The 21,084-nt window shown below is 41.8% G+C and overlaps 1 protein-coding gene across 6 annotated transcripts in view; it reads left to right on the top strand.

The window, feature by feature from the left end:
- The window catches only part of LOC134345774 (sodium/hydrogen exchanger 9B2-like), a 180,883-nt gene extending 165,690 nt beyond the window's left edge, over positions 1-15,193 (top strand). For 4 of the 6 annotated variants that reach the window (XM_063046970.1, XM_063046968.1, XM_063046969.1 and 1 more), the window contains 3 exons: positions 4,811-4,947; positions 7,909-8,104; positions 13,137-15,192. In XM_063046970.1, coding sequence (XP_062903040.1) covers positions 4,811-4,947; positions 7,909-8,104; positions 13,137-13,198 — 395 coding nt within the window. In that variant the 3' untranslated portion in view covers positions 13,199-15,192. Of the gene's footprint in view, positions 1-4,810; positions 4,948-7,908; positions 8,116-13,136 lie in introns of those variants that run through there. The other 2 variants (XM_063046967.1, XM_063046972.1) reach the window with 2 other exon arrangements.
- Positions 15,194-21,084: the final 5,891 nt, after the last annotated feature.

Genomic DNA, 21,084 nt, shown 5'->3' with positions numbered 1-21,084 from the left:
CCTCAAACCCTGCCTCCCATATAAGCCCCCACCTTAGATTCCTCCATATACCTGTCTAGTAGTCTCTTAAACTTCACTAGTGTATCTGCCTCCACCACTGACTCAGGCAGTGCATTCCACACACCAACTACTCTCTGAGTAAAAAACCTTCCTCTAATATCCCCCTTGAACTTCCCACCCCTTACCTTAAAGCCATGTCCTCTTGTATTGAGCAGTGGTGCCCTGGGGAAGAGGCGCTGGCTATCCACTCTATCTATTCCTCTTATTATCTTGCACACCTCTATCATGTCTCCTCTCATCCTCCTTCTCTCCAAAGAGTAAAGCCCTAGCTCCCTTAATCTCTGATCATAATGCATACTTTCTAAACCAGGCAGCATCCTGGTAAATCTCCTCTGTACCCTTTTCAATGCTTCCACATCCTTCCCATAGTGACCAGAACTGGATACAGTACTCCAAGTGTGGCCTAACCAGAGTTTTATAGAGCTGCATCATTACATCACGACTCTTAAACTCTATCCCTCGACTTATGAAAGCTAACACCCCATAAGCTTTCGTAACTACCCTATCCACCTGTGAGGCAACTTTCAGGGATCTGTGGACATGTACCCCGAGATCCCTCTGCTCCTCCACACTACCAAGTATCCTGCCATTTACTTTGTACTCTGCCTTGGAGTTTGTCCTTCCAAAGTGTACCACCTCACACTTCTCTGGGTTGAACTCCATCTGCCACTTCTCAGTCCACTTCTGCATCCTATCAATGTCTCTCTGCAATCTTTGACAATCCTCTACACTATCTACAACACCACCAACCTTTGTGTCATCTGCAAACTTGCCAACCCACCCTTCTACCCCCATATCCAGGCCGTTAATAAAAATCACGAAAAGTAGAGGTCCCAGAACAGATCCTTGTGGGACACCACTAGTCACAATCCTCCAATCTGAATGTACTCCCTCCACCACCACCCTCTGCCTTCTGCAGGCAAGCCAATTCTGAATCCACCTGGCCAAACTTCCCTGGATCCCATGCCTTCTAACTTTCTGAATAAGCCTACCGTGTGGAACCTTGTCAAATGCCTTACTAAAATCCATATAGATCACATCTGCTGCACTACCCTCATCTATATGCCTGGTCACCTCCTCAAAGAACTCTATCAGGTTTGTTAGACATGATCTGCCCTTCACAAAGCCATGCTGACTGTCCCTGATCAGACCATGATTCTCTAAATGCCTATAGATCCTATCTCTAAGAATCTTTTCCAACAGCTTTCCCACCACAGACGTAAGGCTCACTGGTCTATAATTACCTGGACTATCCCTACTACTTTCAATATTCTATAGGTTTCAGTGAGATTCCCCCACATTCTTCTGAGCTCCATCAAGTACAAGCCCAGTACCTTTAAATGCGGCTCATATGTTAACCCTTTCATTCCTGGAATCATTCTCATGAACCTCATCTGAACCCTCTCCAATGCCAGCACATCTTTTGTTAGATAAGGGGCCCAAAAATGCTCACAATACTCCAAGTGTGATCTGACCAATGCTTTATAAAGCTTCAGCATTACATTCTTGCTCTTATAATCCTCTCAAAATGAATGCTAACATTGTATTTGGCTTCCTTACCACTAACTCAACCTGCAAGTTAACCTTTGGGGAAAATAGTCTATGCCTTTATTTCTTCCAGCAAAGTGTATGACCATACACTTCCCTATACCATATTCCATCTGCCACTTATTTTGCCCATTCTCCTAATCTGTTTATGTCCTTCTGCAGACTCCCTGCTTCTTCAACACTACCTGCCCTTCCACCTATCTCCATATCATCCACAAACCTGGCCACAAAGTGATCAATTCCATCATCCAAATCATTGACTTGTAACGTGAAAATAAGTGGTCCCAACACCGACGCCTGCTGAAACACCACTAGTAACTGGCAGCCAACCAGAAAAGGCCCCCTTTATTCCCACTCTTTGCCTCCTGCCAGTCAGCTAATCTTCCATCTTCTGCATATTTTCTGTAATACCATGGGCTCTTATCTTGTTAAACAGCCTCACGTGTGGCACCTCGTCAAAGACCTTCTGAAGATTTAAGTTAACAACATCTATTGGCTGTCTGTCCTGCCTGTTATTTCAAAGAATTCCAACAGATTTGTCAAGCAAGATTTCCCCCTAGAGAAACCATGCTGACTTCGGCCTATTTTATCACGTGCCTCCAAGTTACCTTAATCTTAATAATGAACTCCAACATCTTCCCAACTGAAGTTGGACTAAATGGCCGATAATTTCCCTTCTTCTCCCTTCCTCCCCACTTCAAATGCAGTTTAACATTTCTCTGGAAACATTACAGAACCTAATGATTCTTGAAAGATCATTACTAATACCTCAATAATCTCTTCAGCTACCTCTTTCAGAGTCCTGGGGTGTAGTCCATCTGGTCCCAGTGACTTATCTACCTTGAAACCTTTCTTATTTACTCCCTGTTTCCTATACATGTCATACAACTCTCTCTTCTTCTTTATCAGAGTTGCAATATCCCTTGAGAACCAAGGTTCCTTATTCCTATTCACTTTGCCTTTAATCCTGACAGGAACATACAAGCTCTGCACTCTCAAAATTTCTCCTTTGAAGGCTTCCCACTTACCGATCACATCCTTGCCAGAGAACAACCTGTCCCAATCCACGTTTTTTAGATCCTTTCTCATTTCTTCAAATTTGGCCTTCTTCCAGTTTACCTAGGACCCTAGGACCAGATCTATCTTTATCAATGATCAAGATGAAATCATGAAAGTTGTTTCCAACAGTGATTTTCTCTTTGCCACTCTCCTATAAAGCTGCTACTGGTGAAGCAACTGGGTAACAGTTGTATGCACAGTCTCTCCCATCTCAGCCACTGAAGCTTGTACCTCCTCCAGATTTGTCATAGAACTCTTGGTGGCTTCCCTCACTAGTCCCCTTCTTGCCCAGTCACTCAGTTTTTGAGGATAGCCTGCTCAAGGTAGATTTACAGCTGTGCCATATTCTTTCCCTTTCTTGATGATTGACTTAACTGTACTCCAAGGGATATTTGGTGACTTGGAAATTTTCTTGTATCCTTCTCCTGACTTGTGCTTTTCAATAACCTTTGTGTGGAGTTGCTTGAAGTGTTCTTTTGTCTTCACGGTGTAGTTTTTGCCAGGATACTGACTCGCCAGCAGTTGGACCTTTCAGATACAGGTGTATTTTTATTACAATCAATTGAAACACCTTGACTGCACACAGGTCTCCAAAAACAGATCTCCATTTAACTAATTATGTGATATCTAAAACCAACTGACTGCACCAGTGATGGCTTTGTGTGTCATATTACGAGGGTGAATATTTATGCAATCAATTACTTTGTGCTTTATGTTTGTAATTAATTTAAATGACTTTGTAGAGATCTGTTTTCACTTTGACTTGAAAGAGCCTTTTGCTGTTGATCAGCATCAAAAAAAGCCAAATTAAATCCACTGTGCTTCAATGTTGAGGCACAATAAAACATGAAAACCTCCAAGGAGGGTGAATACTTTTTGTAGGCACTGTATATTGGGGAAAATAAGCCATTGAAGGGCAGGTGTTGCATGGGCATGGGAAGGAGAGTGAGCACTTAAGGGGATAGAAAATAAATCAGAACATCGAGGGGAGCTGTCCTTCAGAATGCTTGAAGATGATATCTCTAATGCTGGTATTGCATTGAAGTTGGTGGAAATTATTGAGAATCAGCTGTTGAACATGGAGGCTGGTCAGATGGACAGTGAGAACAAAGGGGGCCCTATTTTTGATCTGGATGGCGGGGGAGGGGTGCAAAGATTGAGAGTAGACAAACCAGGAAACTGAATCAAGCATAAACTAAGAAGCAGTGTATCATCTTCCAGTAATAAGCATCCCTACTAGTTTGTATCAAATTAGCTAGTTCTCAGGAAATATCATCAACTTCTAACAATAATTTTGTCTTTTTCCCTCCACAGATGCTGCCAGACACACTGATTATTTCCTGTCCTTTATTTCAGTCTATTGCCTCTCTCACAATTTTAACAATTACTTTGTTCACTGTTCTCATTCAGTTACTTCTCTTAGCATGTGTTTTTCTCCCTCTCCCTCTGTCTCATGCGCTTTCTCCCTATCCCTCCCCTCCCCCTCCCTGTCTCTATCACCTGCACCCAGCATCACCATCACTTGCATCATTAATATTGTCCTCAAGTTCATCGTATCAATTCAAGTTCAAATTTATTCTTATCATACGTATACATACATAGGGTATAAATGCCCTGTAAATAACTCTTTGTAGCAGCAGCGCAATACATAGTAAGAAAAGGATAAGCAGAAGTTAACAAAAGCTTAAATTAACATAAATTATACATAACTTACATGTGTCCAAAATAACATAACAAAACTAATGCAAGATTGAGAGAGAGAAAAGGTGTATAGTCTGAAGTAGTATTAAGTGTTTCCAGGTTGGTTTAAAAATCTGATGCAATGGGGCAAAGTTGTTGAATCTTGAGGTGTGAGTCTTCAAGCTCCTGTACATCCTGTCTGATGGCAGCACCCTAACACATTTCTTATGAAAAGTCATTGATCTGAAACATAGTTCTGTTTCTCTATCTATACGTGGTTTCTTACCTGCTGAGTGTTTCAAGTGCTTTCTATTTTTATTTCAGCTCTGACAGTTCCTAGTTGTCAACTTGTGTATCAAATTGCAATGGATGTTGGAGGTCATGTTTGTTCAGCAGTTCTGCGTAGGTTATTAACATTTGTAATCTAAACTTGTTGAATAATGTGCTCTATCTTTCCCTCTAGGACTTGGAATCACAACTCTAATCATTGCTCTTGTAGTCAGAATCTTGGTAACATTTTTAATGGTAAACTGCTCTGGATTTAACTTCAAGGAAAAATTTTTCATTGCTTTGGCTTGGGTTCCTAAAGCCACAGTTCAGGTTAGTCTACTAGTTTTATATGAATTATTATTACCTGAATGTCAAGAATTGATCCTGTTTAATACCAGTTGACTTGAACTAGCATAATTCCCAGTTGCTTTGTACAAACCACTTCCATTGCTTTGGAACGAGCTTACTGTATTTGGTGATCCAAAATTTCATATTCTGTATCTCTGAAAATGAACAATAGAATTTATATCATAGAAAGTGACAGGGCAGGTTGTGAGAGTGGTTAAAAACCTTAAGGGATCCTGTGCTTTATAAATACACAGAGCTGAAGAGCAATTAAGTCATGATGAACCTTTCCTAAAACTAGTTTGATCTGCTCTTCAGAATAAGTTGTACCTCTAGCCAAGCTGTTCCAGAGTAGTTACAACATTGCCATCACTTGACCACACAGAGAATTGTCCCAGTATGTTCTGTTCACAAGAAAAAAAGACTAGACAAAACTCATTTGGTCAATCACATCTACAATTTCACCAGGAAAATTCAGGTTCAGATATCGTCACAGTCTTGGTTCTGATGTTGACTGAATTCCGGAGTTGAGGTGACAGAAACTGCTCTAGACATCAAAGGAATATCTGAATGAGTGTGGCATCAAGGAGTCCTGGTAAAACTGTAATCAGTGGATATGAGAGGATTTAAAGGATAAGGGAAGATGGTTCCGATTATAAAGTCAGTGACCCAGCACTAAAACAGCCTATGCCAGTCGTCAAACATCCAATACACTTATTCTACATTCCCCTCAACCAACCCCAGATACTACCACCCACCTACATACTACACTGGTCAACTTTGGATGTGGGGCGGGGGGAACAGGAGCAGCTTAAGAAACCTACAGTTATAGGGAGAGTGTGCAAACACCAGTCAGACAGCACCAGAGGTTGATTGTCCTGGCTGCAGTACATCAATGTAGAAATTCCTCAGTAATGATCCTCAAGTATTTTAACAACTTTCACAACCTGGGAACTGCAGGAAAAGCCAGTTTGCACTACTTCAATGTTAATTACCTGTGATTAGGCAATGATAAGCCCTTTTTTTGAATTACTACAGTAATTCTGATGAAGGTGCACCCACAGTACTGTTGTAAAGGGAGCTTCAGAATTTAGAACCAGTGATTTGAAGTGCTGACAATATACACTCAGTGGTCACTTTATTAGTTACAGGATTGTAACCCAGTTTGGTCTTCTGCTGCTGTAGCCCATCCTCTTTAAGGTTTGACACGTGTGTTGAGAGCTGCTCTTCCCAGTCAGGCACCAACATTCATTCCATGCTCAAATTCATTTAGATCACATTTCTTCTTCGTTCTCATATTTGATCTGAACAACAACTGAACCTCTTGACTATGTCTGCATGCTTTTATACTGCCACATGATTAGCTGATTAGATATTTGCATTAACACGCAGGAGTATAGGTGTTCCTAATAGAGTGACAACTGAGTGTATTTCCATGTCAGGATTGTGTGTGACTTGTAGAGGTAACACCAGACAGTGGTGCTTCTCTACATCTGTAACCCTTCCCCTATTTGTAGAGTGTGAGGTTTCTAGAGATGCTGTTGGTGAACTCCGAATGATTAACGGTAGTGCAGTTTATAGATGAGGCATACAAGAGCCACTACATGTACTGCAGACCGAAGCAATAGATATCTGAGGTGATTGGCGAGCTGTGAATCAAGATGCTTTCTCTCCCCTGGATGGTGACAGGTTTCTTGAGAGGAGTTGGCACTGCACTCATCCACATAAGCGGAGAACCAGACTCAGGTTTATTATCAGTGATATGAAATCTGTTGTTCTGTGGCAGCAATACAATGTAATACATAAAAAATAACTACAAGTTACAATAAGAAATATAAAATAATAAATAAATGCAAAAAGAGCAAAACAATGAGGTAGTGTTCATGGATTGTATGATGTGTTCAGGCTCGTATAGTGTGTAATGGCTATGGAGTATAATGAGATGAGCTGCCCTTCTCAGGATACACAGACTGACCAGTTCTTGTAATAATGGCTAGTCCAGTTGAGTTTCTGGTCACTGCTGGCCCAAGGAATATTGATGGTGGGAGACTTAGTGATGGGAATGTCGTTGAATGTGAAGGATAGTGGGTAATTCCTCAGTAAGCTTCCTTTCCTCCTAAGATTAGATGTGGATACGTTAGATGATTGCACAAAGCACAATTCCATGTGCAATTTCTCAGCAAATTAAGCAGCCTTCACTGCAGGCAGCAATACTGAAACAACATTCCAGCAGGACTGATCAACAACAAGTAAACCCAAGTGGCAGTCAATCGCCGTTTCTGACAAATATCTGAGATGTAATGACATTACCACTGACATTATCAAGTTGAGCATGGAATTGAGCAATTCCCTCCCCCTCTCCCCGTCATCAACATCCTGTGGAGTCCGCTGTCGAAAATCCAACTGGGTCAGCCAATAAAGTATTATATGATTGTATCCTGTGGTGAGTAACTTCACCTGCTGATATTCCAGAGCTCTTCCACCATTACAAGACACATCAGAAATGTCAATTATTACTCTCCACTTGCCTGATTGAGTGCCACATCAAAGCTCTGTACCATCCAAGACAAAGTGTCGTGCTTCATTGATGCCCCATCTACTATTCTACACATTCACTCCACCTTCAGATACTGTAGTTATTTGTTTTGGGAGGTAACACGTTCTGATCCAGGAATTGAAACAAGCTTCTGGCCTGTGTATGGTTTACATTTCTCTCAGCTGAAATGAAATGACAGCCGCAGTTATCACTGTTCATTAGACAGGCTGATGAATAGAGAACTAATACTCAATGAGTAGATTCACTAACAGATCCTCCAGGAGCCAATGGGGAGTGGGCTGGGAAAGTTTTGTTATAGATGATGTGATCTTCCTTATGTATCATAATGTGTTGTGTTATCAAAATAAATGACTGTTTTGCATTAAACATTGTCCTTTGTGCTGACTCAGGCTGCCATTGGGTCTGTAGCTTTGGACATGGCACGAATCCGAAATGAAAAGACTGCGGTAGAGTATGGCATGATTGTTCTCACTGTGGCCTTTCTGGGAATCCTGATCACAGCTCCAATTGGAGCAGTTATTATTGGTTTGCTTGGGCCAAGGCTACTGCAGAAAGAGAAGGAGCAGAGACCAGAGAACACAGAAGGTCAGTCCTAAACCACAGTGCTTTTCTATAACTCTTGAGTGTTACATCTTCTCTGTGAAGGAAATTCATTCAATATAAGCATGAGCAATAAACATGAACGTTTTGTAAATATAGTTGGTTGGCAGATGTGTGTAGGTATTACTAGCAATATCATTTAGACTGCACTGTTTTGTTCAGAGATTACTGTTCCGCTTTGTATTTTATTGTATTTATCTGTATTATATTGTTGCACTGAGGCTTTCTGAAGTACCTTTAGGCATGGATGTAGTAGCTGGAGGGCCTGTATTTGTGCTGGGCAAATCTGTGACTTGGTGACTTAATTGGGCTGAGTTGTCAAGTTAGTGTGCACTTCCACTTAATGGCGATTCACACTCCAGCCCTTTCCCCTTTCTCCCTGTTTTTCCTTCATAAGTTTCTTGATGACCACGTCTGAAAATGAAGCTAAATTAAAACTATATTTATTATTTCACCCTGGAGGCACGTTTGGAACTTCCTGGGTCCTGTTCTGGGACTTATTTCAAATGGAGACAGGAGGTGACTGATGGCAGCATGAGTATTGACAGCAGGCATGTGGTGTCAAAGTCCATGTTAGATTCAGAACAAACATTCAGAGGCAAACAGAAGAGATGAGCAAATCAGTTGAAAAGAAATTGGATATTTATTCTGATAAAAAGTAACACATGCAAAATACTGAAGGAACTCAGCAGGTCAGACAGCATATATGGAAAGGAATAAAAAGTAGATGCTTCGAGCCAAGACACTTCATCAGGTCTGGAAAGGAAGGAGAAGAAGCCAGAATAAGAAGCTGGGGGGGAGGGAAAGGCGTACAAGTTAGAAGGTAAACACGAGGAAGTCTGCAGATGCTGGAGTTTCAAGCAACACACATAAAAGTTGCTGGTGAATGTGGCAGGCCAGACAGCATCTATAGGAAGAGGTACAGTCGACATTTTGGGCCGAGACCATTCGTCAGGACTAACTGAAAGAAGAACTAGTAAGAGATTTGGAAGTGGGAGGGGGAGGGGGAGATCCAAAATGATAGGAGAAGACAGGAGGGGGAGGGATGGAGTCAAGAGCTGGACAGGTGATTGTCAAAGGGGATATGAGAGGATCATGGGACGGGAGGCCTAAGGAGAAAGGAAGGGGGAGGGGGGAAGCCCAGAGGATGGACAAGGAGTATAGTGAGAGGGACAGAGGGAGAAAGAGAGAGAAAAATAATATATATATAGATATATAAAATAAATAAATAACAGATGGGGTACAAGGGGGAGGTGGGGCATTAACGGAAGTTAGAGAAGTCAATGTTCATGCCATCAGGTTGGAGGCTACCCAGACGGAATATAAGGTGCTGTTCCTCCAACCTGAGTGTGGCTTCATCTTTACAGTAGAGGAGACCGTGGGTAGACATAACAGAATGGGAATGGGACGTGGAATTAAAATGTGTGGCCACTGGGATATCCTGCTTTCTCTGGCAGACAGAGTGTAGGTGTTTAGCGAAATGGTCTCCCAGTCTGCGTCGGGTCTCGCCAATATATAGAAGGCCACATCGGGAGCACCGGACGCAGTATATCACCCCAGCCGACTTACAGGTGAAGTGTCGCCTCACCTGGAAGGACTGTCTGGGGCCCTGAATGGTAGTGAGGGAGGAAGTGTAAGGGCATGTGTAGCACTTGTTCCGCCTACAAGGATAAGTGCCAGGAGGGAGATTGGTGGGGAGGGATGGGGGGGATGAATGGATAAGGGAGTCGTGTAGGGAGCGATCCCTGCGGAAAGCAGATAGAGGGGGGTACCCCATTCCGTTATTTATTTATTATTATATATGTATATGTATTCTTTTTCTCTCTCTTCTTTTTCTCCCTCTGTCTCTCTCACTATACTCCTTGCCCATCCTCTGGGCTTCCCCCCCTCCCCCTTTCTTTCTCCCTAGGCCTCCTGTCCCATGATCCTCTCGTATCCCCTTTGTCAATCACCTGTCCAGCTCTTGGCTCCATCCCTCCCCCTCCTGTCTTCTCCTATCATTTTGGATCTCCCCCTCCCCCTTTCAAATCTCTTACTAGTTCTTCTTTCAGTTAGTCCTGACGAATGGTCTTGGCCTGAAACGTCGACTATACCTCTTCCTAGAGATGCTGCCTGTCCTGCTGCGTTCACCAGCAAATTTTATGCACGTTAGAAGGTGATTGTTGAAGCCAGGTGAATGGGGTGGGATGATGAAGTGAGAGGCTGGGAGGTAATAGGTGGAAAAGGTAAAGGGCTGAAGAGGGGAGTGGACCATAGGAGAAAGAGAAAGGAGGAGGAACATCGGGGGAAGTGATAGGTAGGGAAGGAGAAGAGGTATTATGGGAGCCGGGGTGGGAACTGGAAGAAGAGGGAGGGGGAATAATTACCATAAGTTAGAGTAATCGATGTTCATGCCATCAGGTTCAAAACTACCCAGACAGAATATGAGGTGTTGTTCCTCAAACCTTAGGTGGCCTCATCATGACAGTAGAGGACACCATGAACCAACATGTTGGAATGCGAGTTCAAAGGTTCATAAATGTCAGAGAAATGTATACAATATACATCCTGAAATGCTTTTCTTTGCAACCATCTGTGAAAACAGAGGAGTGCGCCAAAGTATGAACGACAGTTAAATGTTAGTACCCCAAAGTCCCCCCCAGCTCTTCCCTCCCGCGCTAAGTGGCAGTGAGCAACAATCCCCCCTCCCCCCACCAGCAAAAATAAAGCGCACCCGCTACCAGCACAAGTTTGAGCAAAGCAATAGCAAAGACACAGATTTGCAGTTACCCCAAAGACTACATTGTTCACCCAATAATTCAACGTGCTGCAGGCTCTCTCTCTCCTAATAAGGGAGAAAGAGGTGACTCCGTTCCACTTTCCAGCGAGCAGGGAGACATAACAAACAACTCGCTGGTTTACGGTGTTAAAAGTCCATTACGTCGCTTTTTCGGAGCTCTGTGCCTGGAGATCGCAAGGATCCCGGGTCCCCGGGCACACAGTAGATGTTCCGACTCCCTCAATGACACACGGATCTCCTGTGGCGACACCGACCCTTGATTCGCCCATCTCCAGTTACTCGAGATCCTAGGCTTCTGAGACCGTGCCAAAATCTGAGGCCAAGACTTTGGCATGCCAAATAGCGGCCAATTGTGGAACCCCGAGGGCCAGGATTGGATTGGATTTAAAATGGTTGGCCACCAGGAAATCCTATTTACTGCAGGTGGAGCAAAGGTGCTGCTCTACATTGGGTCTCCCTAATGTAGATGAAGCTGCATTGGGAGCACTGGATACAGTAGACAACCCAAAAGTTTCAAAAGTGAAATGTGGCCTCACCCGGAAGGACTGTTTGGGGCCCTGAATGGAGATGACAGAGGAGATGAATGGGCAGGTATAGCACTTCTTTGACTTGCAGAAGTAAGTGTCAGAAGGGAGATTAGTGGGGAGGGCCGAATGGACAAGAGAATTACAAGAGACAGCGATCCCTGTGGAAAATGGTGAGGGGGGGGAAGAAAAGATGTGTTTAGTGGTAGGATCACGTAGAAGATGGCGGAACCTGCAGAGAATAATGTGCGGAATGTGGAAGCTGATGGGGTTGTAGGTAAGAATAAGAAGAACACTATCCCTGTTAGCTATTAGGGTGGCGGGAAGATGGGGTGACCGTGGATGTCTGGGAAATGGTGGAGATGTGGGTTAGGGCAGCATCAATAGTGGAGGAAGGGAAACACCATTCTTTGAAGAAGGAAGACACCTCTGATGTTCTGGAAAAGAAAGTCTCATCCTTGGAACATATGTGTCAGAGATGAAGAAACTGAGAAAAGGGAATATTTTTACAGGTGACAGGTTGGGAAGTATAATCAAGATAGCCGTGAGAGTTGATAGGTTTATAAAAGATATCAGTCCTGACGAAGGGTCTCGGCCCAAAACGTCGACTGTACCTCTTCCTATAGATGCTGCCTGGCCTGCTGCCTTCACCAGCAATTTTTGTGTGTGTTGCTTAAAAGGTATTGATATAGTTTGTCCCCAGAGATCAAGAAAGGGAAGAGAGTGTCATAAATGGACCAAGTTAATCTAAAGGCAGCGGGAAACTTGGAAGAAGTTGATGAAATTAATGAACTCAGCATGGGTGCATGAGCAGCATTAATGCAGCTGGCAATGTAGCACAGAGAGTTTGGGAGTGTTACCAAAGAAGGCTTGGAACACAGACTATTCCATGTTACCAATAAAAAGACAGGCATAGTTGCGGCCCATGCAGAACCTAATTCTGATAGAATTTTATTTATAGATGTTGATGGAACTGATTTGGAAATATTGTGGAAAATGTTGAAAATAATATTCTCAGTGTTTCTCAGGAGCTGTTCAATGAAGTCTTGAAAATACTAGAAATCATCCAAGGGTCTGGTGGTATACGTGGAGGGAGACACAGTTGATGTTTCATGTTGGTGACTTTTCAATAAAAGTGACTGTGTACAAACAGAATCTTATCAAATTAAGCAAATCTAATCTTGTTCAACAATCCGTTTAGTTTCAGAAATTGAGATGCTGCCGATACCAGAATCTGGAGCAACAGAATGCTAGAGGTTTTGATCTGAAACATCAATAATTCCTGTCTCTCCCTCCTACCACAGATATAGCTTGACCCACTGAGTTCCTACAGCAAATTGTTTGTTGCTCCAGATTCCAGCATCTAGTCTCCTTATCAAGCTCCAGAATGTGGTCAGTTTATACATTTATACAGTGTTTGATGCAAGTATTCAAAATAGATCTGAATGAGTTAGCTTTTAACTACAGGATCATTTTAAAGGTAGAAGGGATGTTGAGTGGTAAATCTGAAGGGTTTACCAGTGTGAGCCCCTGTAACTTGATCACCTTTAGGTATTAAAGAAGAATTTACTGAAGTGTTTTTGTTTCTTTGAATTGGCCAAGGTGGGGTGGGTTTGCTGGGGTACTGGGGCTTACTGTCCATGACTACATGAGAATGCCTTTGATTGTTGTCTATATTGGTTCATATTCCTGATGTTTTAATCCATTGGTACAGAATCACAGACCATTTTAACACATGGATCTGCACAAGGAATGGAAAATGACATTGAGGTCTGAGGTGCTCACTGAAGACTGGTGCCCATATTATTCCCCCAAAAGAACGTCTACAACAAGTTTCACCTGAAATTTGTTTCCTGGAAGTAGTTCTACAAATAGTGGAGGAAATGGCATTTAAAAGGTTTTTTAATTAATGGCTGTACATTGTGTGATTTATTTTTAAAAGAAATTATCAAAAATTTATCCAAATAAAGTATATCTGAAACTTTTATTTGTGTAGAAATGAACAACGCTTAGCAATTTGCTTGATACTGTGGATATATTTGTGCAATGATCTTGATACTGCAGTTGCCAGGATGTGACCAGTATCTTGGAAAGACCCTGAGTATTAAATAATTACTCAGCCAGGTAATCCGTGTGGCTCGATCATACTTTGTTCCTTATTCAAATACCACTCAAAGATAAGTCACCACATGTTCCTAGAACATAGCACAGGTGAATCCCAGTTTTCACTTTGTGCAGTACAATTGCTGTGGACTACTCCAAAACTGCTACTTTACCAGTGTAATGCAGCTGCCAGAGTAGTGCAAAAGTCTGAAGATTGGTGTTGCAGCACATCCAGGCCTGAGGATAAGCAGGCTAGAATTAACCCGAGCTTTGCAGACTTAAATTACTTTCCCCCCTTTTTTTGTAATTTTAGGCATCTGTGTCACAAAGGGATGCTATACTTATCCATCTTTTCCTCTAAAGAAGACATGAGTGGAACCTGCATTTTTGACTTTTGGGAAATGTGCAGGTTGAGTTTCACACTCAAGGTTATGTGCCCCTCAATTGGCACACCAATGCACACAACGTTGCAGGATCCCCCAATTCTTCTTTCTTGACTGAGCGTAATTTGAATTAATGTTATGGATTACAGTATCAATAAATACCTTCATGGATTACTTCTGTGCAAAGGCCATGAAATAAATCAATGGAAAGGTTTTAAAGTTTCTGATAAAGATTCTACCTTTAGACCTTAGCTTAAAATTAACAGAGTTGCAGAAGTAGTCACAATGAGTTATAAATTGTAGCTCCAATTATATACCACTGATGCAAGTAATCAAATCACTGTGAAATAGTCTGTTGAATTATATAAAGCAGCAGAACACAAGAGTCAAAAAACAAAGATATGCTGGCCAGTGTTCACTCTGGACAGAATCTAAGCTGACAGGGTGTATTTTTCCAGAGACTGCTGTGTGGTACAGACCATTACTAGGTGATGAATGGCCTTTATTTAAAATGCATTCAATATGGTAAGCATACCTCCATGCAGCATCAAAAACACACAAAACTGATTAGAAAGAACAATTACTGAAGGTGGAGAGAGAAAACTAGTTCTGTCATTTGCAGGAGTTGGATGTATGCACATACACCAGAATTTCTATTTAATATTATGGAAGTTCATTATTATATAGGGGTGACCATAAATCAGGCTTTTGTAATCCAGGAACAGCCTGTATATTATACACAACCCCATTCAATATAAATTATTGAAATTCAGAAATGTAACTCTTAAATGTATTATTTATAAAAGAGAAGCTTATTGCTGAGAATATAGAATTTGCTACCACGTGGATTGGTTGAGGCAAATATTACTGATGCATTGAAAGGAAGCTGGATAAACACATCAAGGGGAGCAGGAATAGAAGAATCATACTGTGAGATGGAAAATAAATAAATCTTGTAAAACTGTTGTAGATCAGTTGGATCAAATAGCTGATGCTTACAAAGGTAAGCAATAAAGATCCTGAATGTCATGTGAAAACATTAAACTCAGATTTTTCTATACAAAAGGGAAATGATTATGGATTAGCTTTATTTGTTACTGTACATCGAAACATCAAAATATAAAGTGAAATGTTTGTGTCGATGACCACAGTCCAAGGTTGTGCTGAAGGCAGCCTTAAAGTGTCACCATGCTTCCAGCCCCAACACAGCATGTCCACAACTTAACTGCCTGTACATTGTTGGAATTAATGTGGGAGTAAACCAGAGTACCCGGAGGAAACTCATGTGCTCATGGGGAGAACATACACATTCTATTCTGCTGCCAAATTAACTTTTAAAATTGGTCAGATATTCTATCTACTGCAGTGAAGGTTCAAGTGTCACAAGAGGCAACGATTAGAAATGAAATAGAAAATTATACAAAAGATGTTATAAAAATGTATTATAGATAGAGAAATCATTATAGATCTGTGTGTTTAAGATCAGCAGTAGGGAAATTATTGAAAAAAAATCAGAGACAGGATTATTGATTGCTTGGAAAGGCAGGGACAAATCACAGACAGTCATCATGGCTGTGTCAAGTGCAGATCCTGTACAACCTATCTAATTGTGTTTTTTTTTAATGTATATTGATGAGGGTGGTGTAATTGATGTGATTCACATAGACTCGAGTAACAAGGTTCCACATTGGAGACTGGTCCAAAAAGTTATGGCCCATGGAATCCAGGGCAAGTTGGCAAATTTATTTTTTAAAAATGGCTGATAAAATGGTTTTTGTTGTTGGGTTGCTTATGACCAGTGGGGTTCCACAGGGATCAGTGCTGAGACTTGTGCTGTTAGGATGTGAATGTAGATGATATGATCACCAAGTACACAGATGACACAAAGACTGATATTGAGTGTGTACAGGATAGACTAGAGATGGTCGAATGGTCTGAGAAATGGCAGACAGAGATTAACATAGAACAGTACAAAACTAATGAGCCTATCTTGATGCCATTTTATGCCATATGGCCTCCATTTCCTTCATAGTCATGTGTCTATCTAAAAGCCTCTTAAATTCCAACAAACTACCTGCTTCCTGAACTACTTCTAGTACCTCATTCCCAGCACCTACCATTCTGCATTTTTTTAAAAATCCTCTCACAATACCTTTAAACTCCCTAACTCTAACCTTAAAAACATACCCTTTGGTGTTTGACATTTCTACGCTGGGAAAAAGATTGTCTACTGCCTTTCATTATTTTTATAAACCTCTATCAAGTCTTTAGGGAAAACAACCTAAGTTTGTCTAACCTTTCTTTATAGCTCATACCTTCTAATCCAGGCACCATTTTGGTAAGCCTCTTCTGCACCCTTTCCACATTCCTCACAACCTCACTATAATGGGGCAACTACAACTAGCATGCAAGTGTGATCTGACTAACGTTTTACATAGCTGCAGCATGACTTCTTTACTCTTATACCCAACACCTCTAATAAAGGCAAGTATGCCATATGCCTTCTTTAGCACCTTATCCACTTGCATAGCCACTTCCAGTGAACTCTAATACCCCTCCGTACCTCAATGGTATTTAAGGGCCTAACATTAACCGTGTACTTTCTCCTTTTATTTGACCTGCCAAAGTGCAACACCTAACTTGTTGGATTACTGGCCACAACTCCATCAATCTGAACCGTCTCCCACAAATTTGCTAATCATCCAAATCACTAATAAAGTGGCCACTTTATTAGGTACACCTGCTCTTAATGCAAATATCTAATCATGTGGCAGCAATTCAATGTATAAAAACATGCAGACATGGTCAAGAGATTTAGTTGTTCATACCAAACATCAGAATGGGGAAGAAATGTGATCTAAGTGACTTTGACCTGGGAATAATTAATGATGCCAGACGGGTTGGTTTGAGTATCTCAGAAACTACTGATCTCATGTTCAAGTCTAATTGTCATTTGACCATACACGTGTATACATCACTTCTCTGGTGCCAAGGTGCAAAACACAGTACGTGCAGTCACACACAGCACATATAGTTATGATAGAACATACAGACAAAAATAGTATTAGCACACATCCCTAAGTGGCATGGCCTGAAGATTGATGGTGCATGAGATGTCATCCTGGAGCCATGTTTCCGCAAAAACAAGCACACAGCAGTTCCCCATCTCACATTGAATCAGCTGCAGACAAAGAGGAATTTTCACATAATTGTGGGATTTTCACACACAGGTGTCTAGATTTTACAGAGACTAAAAAACAAAAAACATCCAGTGAGCGGCAGTTCTGTGAGCAAAATCATCTTATTGATGAAAGGGCTCTGAGAATGGCCATACTGGTTCAAGTTGACAGGAAGGAGACAGTAACTCAAATAAGCACACATTACAACACACTGATGCACAGAAGAGCATCTCTGAACACACATCGCACTTTGCAGTGCACCCTTGAAGGGCTATAATATACACTCTGTGGCCACTTTACGAGGTGCCTAATAAATTGGCCACTGAGTACATCATAAACAACGGGCATCTTCTAGTTGGACTCTCCATGTAGTTTCAAGAACCCATCTTCGATGCACTGAAGAAATCCTGCCCCATCTAAATTTCTTGCACTGTATTAATGAAGATCAAATCACAACAGGGGAAGTTAAAATCCCCCACTATGACAACCTTGTTTCTACACTTTTCCTTGATCAGTCTACTGCTCCACCTCTCAGTGGCTACTGAGTAGCCTGAGGTATAACCCCATCAGCATCAATGCACTTATTTCTGAGTTCCATCCAAATAGTTTCTGTGAATGAGCTCTCCAGTGTCTTCTGTGACATTCTCCCCTATGAGTAATGCACCCCCTCCACTTTTTTTACTCCCTCTCTATCATGTCTTTAAAAAAAAAAGAAAATCCAAGAATGTTGAGCTACCGGTCCTGTGTCTTTTGCAACCAGGCCTCTGTAATGGCAATAGCATTGCAATGCATGTACTGATCCAGGTTCCAAGTTCATCCTCAGACCACAAAAACAGGATCTAAATCAACTGTGAGCTTGGGCCAAGGAATGGTATTTGGAATTCACCTCTGACAAATGCTAAATGATGCAATAATGAAGTGATACCAGGCCATGACATGCACAGTGAACGAAAGCACCGTGGGGAAGGTTATTGAAAAGCCAAACTTTAGGGTACAAGTACAAAGCTCCCTAACAGCAGCAACACAGGTGTATACAGTGGTGAAGAAGGTGAATGGCAAGTTTGTCCAAAACGCAGAGTACAGGATTTGGATATCACATTACGGTTGTACATTGGCTTGGTTGCACTGGAGAGTATTGGATTAAATTCTTGTCACCAGACTATAGGAAGAATAAGATTAATCTGGAGGCCGCAGAAAAGATTCACAGGTAAATTGCCTGGATTGGAGAGCTTGAGTTACTAGAATTGGCTATGCTCTTTTCTCTTGACCAAAGGAAGCAAGGAAATCTTAAAGGTTTATAAAATCATGAGGGTTATAGGTAAGGTGGATGGTCACAGATTCCACCCCCCCCCCACCCCCCAGGGTAGAGAAGTTGAAGACTAGAGGACTCAAATTTAAGATGAGTGAGGGGTGATTTTTTTTTTAGGGGATCTCACAGGCAAGATTTTCCACATAGGGGGTGTTAGTATTTGGAATCCGCCACTAGTGGGAGTGTAGAGGCACGTACAATTACAATATTTTAAAACCATTTGGAATAGTGCACATAAGAATGGTATAAAGACATACAGGCCAAATATAGGCAATTGGGAGTAGCTCAGTAGGCACCTTGGTCACCTTGGGGCTGACTAAATTGTTTCAATGGTATACAACTATGAATCTATTAATGAAGCATGATTGCCCTTTCATAAGTCCAGTCTGACTTTGCTGTGTCCTATTATTCAAGGTGTTCTATTATTTTATCCTTCATTGTAGATGTCAGCACTTCCCTTGATACTGATATTAATGATAACACATTGGTAATTTATTCTCTCTCTCCTTTTCTTAAATAATGGGATTAAATTAGCTGTTCTCCATTCCAGCAGCTCTAGAAACTTGGAAAGTCGTAACTAAAGCCTTCTGCCCAGAGTCTTAGAATGCAGATCATGGGGTCCTCGGAACTTTTGTTTTTAAATTCATTAGCTTCCCCAGTAGTAATGCACACAAAAAAAAACATAATTGTACAGCACAGAAACCTTGTCCAGATGCATCATGGGCTGGTATGGCAACTGCTCTGCCCAAGATCACAAGAAATTGCAGAACTGGAGCGCCATGGTAGTGTAGTGGTTTGTGCAGTGCTTTAACAGCTGGGGTTGTTCCGGAGTTCAGTGCCAACACCATTCGGCAAGGAGTCTCTGTACGTCTTCCCCATAGAATGCATGCGTTTCCTCTCACAGTCCAAAGACGTACCAGGTAGGTTCATTAGTCATTACCAATTGTCCCGTGATTAGGTTAGGGTTAATCGGGGTTATGGGGTAGTTGGGGCAGCGTGGCTCAAAAGGTCCAGAAGGGACTACTTCGTATTTCTAAATAAATAAAAGAAATGGTGGACACAGCTCAGCACATCACAGAAACTAGCCTCTCCTCCATGGACTCTGTCTATACTCCGCACTGATTGGTAAAGCAGCCAAAAACAAAGACCCCATCTACTCCAGACATTCTCTGAGACACTGTGAAAAAATTAAGAGAGTATCTCCATGCCAAAAATATGCCAGTCGTGATGCACATCAACACCCATCCCATTTGCCTGCCTTAAGCCCGCATCTCTCTGCACCTTTCATATCCAAGTGCTAAATACTCTCTAAGCACTGTATCTGTCTCCTCTGTGTGAATAACTTACCCTTCAGATCTCCTTTGAATTTCTCCCTTCTCATCGTAAATCTGTACCCTCTAGTTCCAGGCTGCAAGCCCTGGATAAAAAGATTCTGACCACCTATCTTATTTGGGTCTCTGAATTTCATAGAAGGTCACCTATGTTCTAGTGAAAACAAACCCAGGCAGCATCCGTGGATGCAAAAGATGTGAAGCTGACATTTGGATTAAGACCCTGAATCAGGACTGAAAGGGAACAGGAAAGATAGCAATACATGGGGAAGTGGGTATAGAGGCTGATAAGTGATAGATGGAGCCACATGGAGTAAATGAAAGGAAGATTGACTGTGGCTGGGAGATGATAGGTGAACCAGAAGGGGAGGGGAATTATGAGCAGGTGGAGCGTGGAGATAACAGTGATGATGAAAGCGAGAAGAAAACTGAGGGGACCCTTGAATGTCTGCGGGAGAGTAGTGAGGTATAGATCACCTCAGATTGGAGAAATCAATAGTCATACCATTGGGCTGAGGTACCAATTTGCAATTGGCCTCACCATAATGGTGGATAAGGCCAAGGGAACTCTTGCTGTTCTGACTGGTGGGAGAGAGTGGGGAAGGTGGTTGAGCAAATGTGAAAATAACCCCAGCCTATCCAGTCTCCCCTTGTAAAGGCAGATAAATTGGGGACATTTAATACGGACTTAGATAGGCACATGGATGAAAGTAAAATGGAGGGCTATGTGAGAGGGAAGGGTTAGATTTATCTTGTAGTAGATTAAGGATCAGCACAATATTGTGGACCAAATGGCCTGCACTATTTTATGTTCTACTGCCCTCATTCCAGTCAACATCTTGGTCAACCTCTTCCACACTCTCTACTGCCATCTAATGTGACAACCAGAACTGTACAGCTGTAACATGACAGCACACTCTTATTCATATTCAATTCCCTACCTATTAAGACTTCACTACATTCTTTTAATTTCTCAATGGCACTGGATCTTTGATCCCTCAGTTCTTCTGGGTAGTTTTGTGTCCCCGATGCTCTCAGTGGTAATAACTGTCCTTAACCCTACATATTCTGACAGCATCAGTGTTCTAATGATCCTACTATAAATCTAAAATGAATCATTCCATTAAATTGCAAGCAAATCAATAAAAATAAAAAATGAATAAATCAATCCAGCATCTGAAACAATATTAAATTACTCAGCACCTACTAAATAAATACATGACAAAAATAGCAGGTTCAGCCATGTTGACCCCTTACACTTGATCTGCCATTCAATACAAAAATTTTCCAGAAACTGACCTGGAGAAGCCATAAGCACATTGTGGCCACAAGAGCAGATCAGAGGCTAGGATTCCCC

Source organism: Mobula hypostoma, chromosome 4, assembly GCF_963921235.1.
Source record: "Mobula hypostoma chromosome 4, sMobHyp1.1, whole genome shotgun sequence".
NCBI classification, from domain to species: Eukaryota; Metazoa; Chordata; class Chondrichthyes; order Myliobatiformes; family Myliobatidae; genus Mobula; species Mobula hypostoma.
Note: the sequence above shows the minus strand (reverse complement) of the source record. Positions and strands in the feature narration are given on the sequence as shown.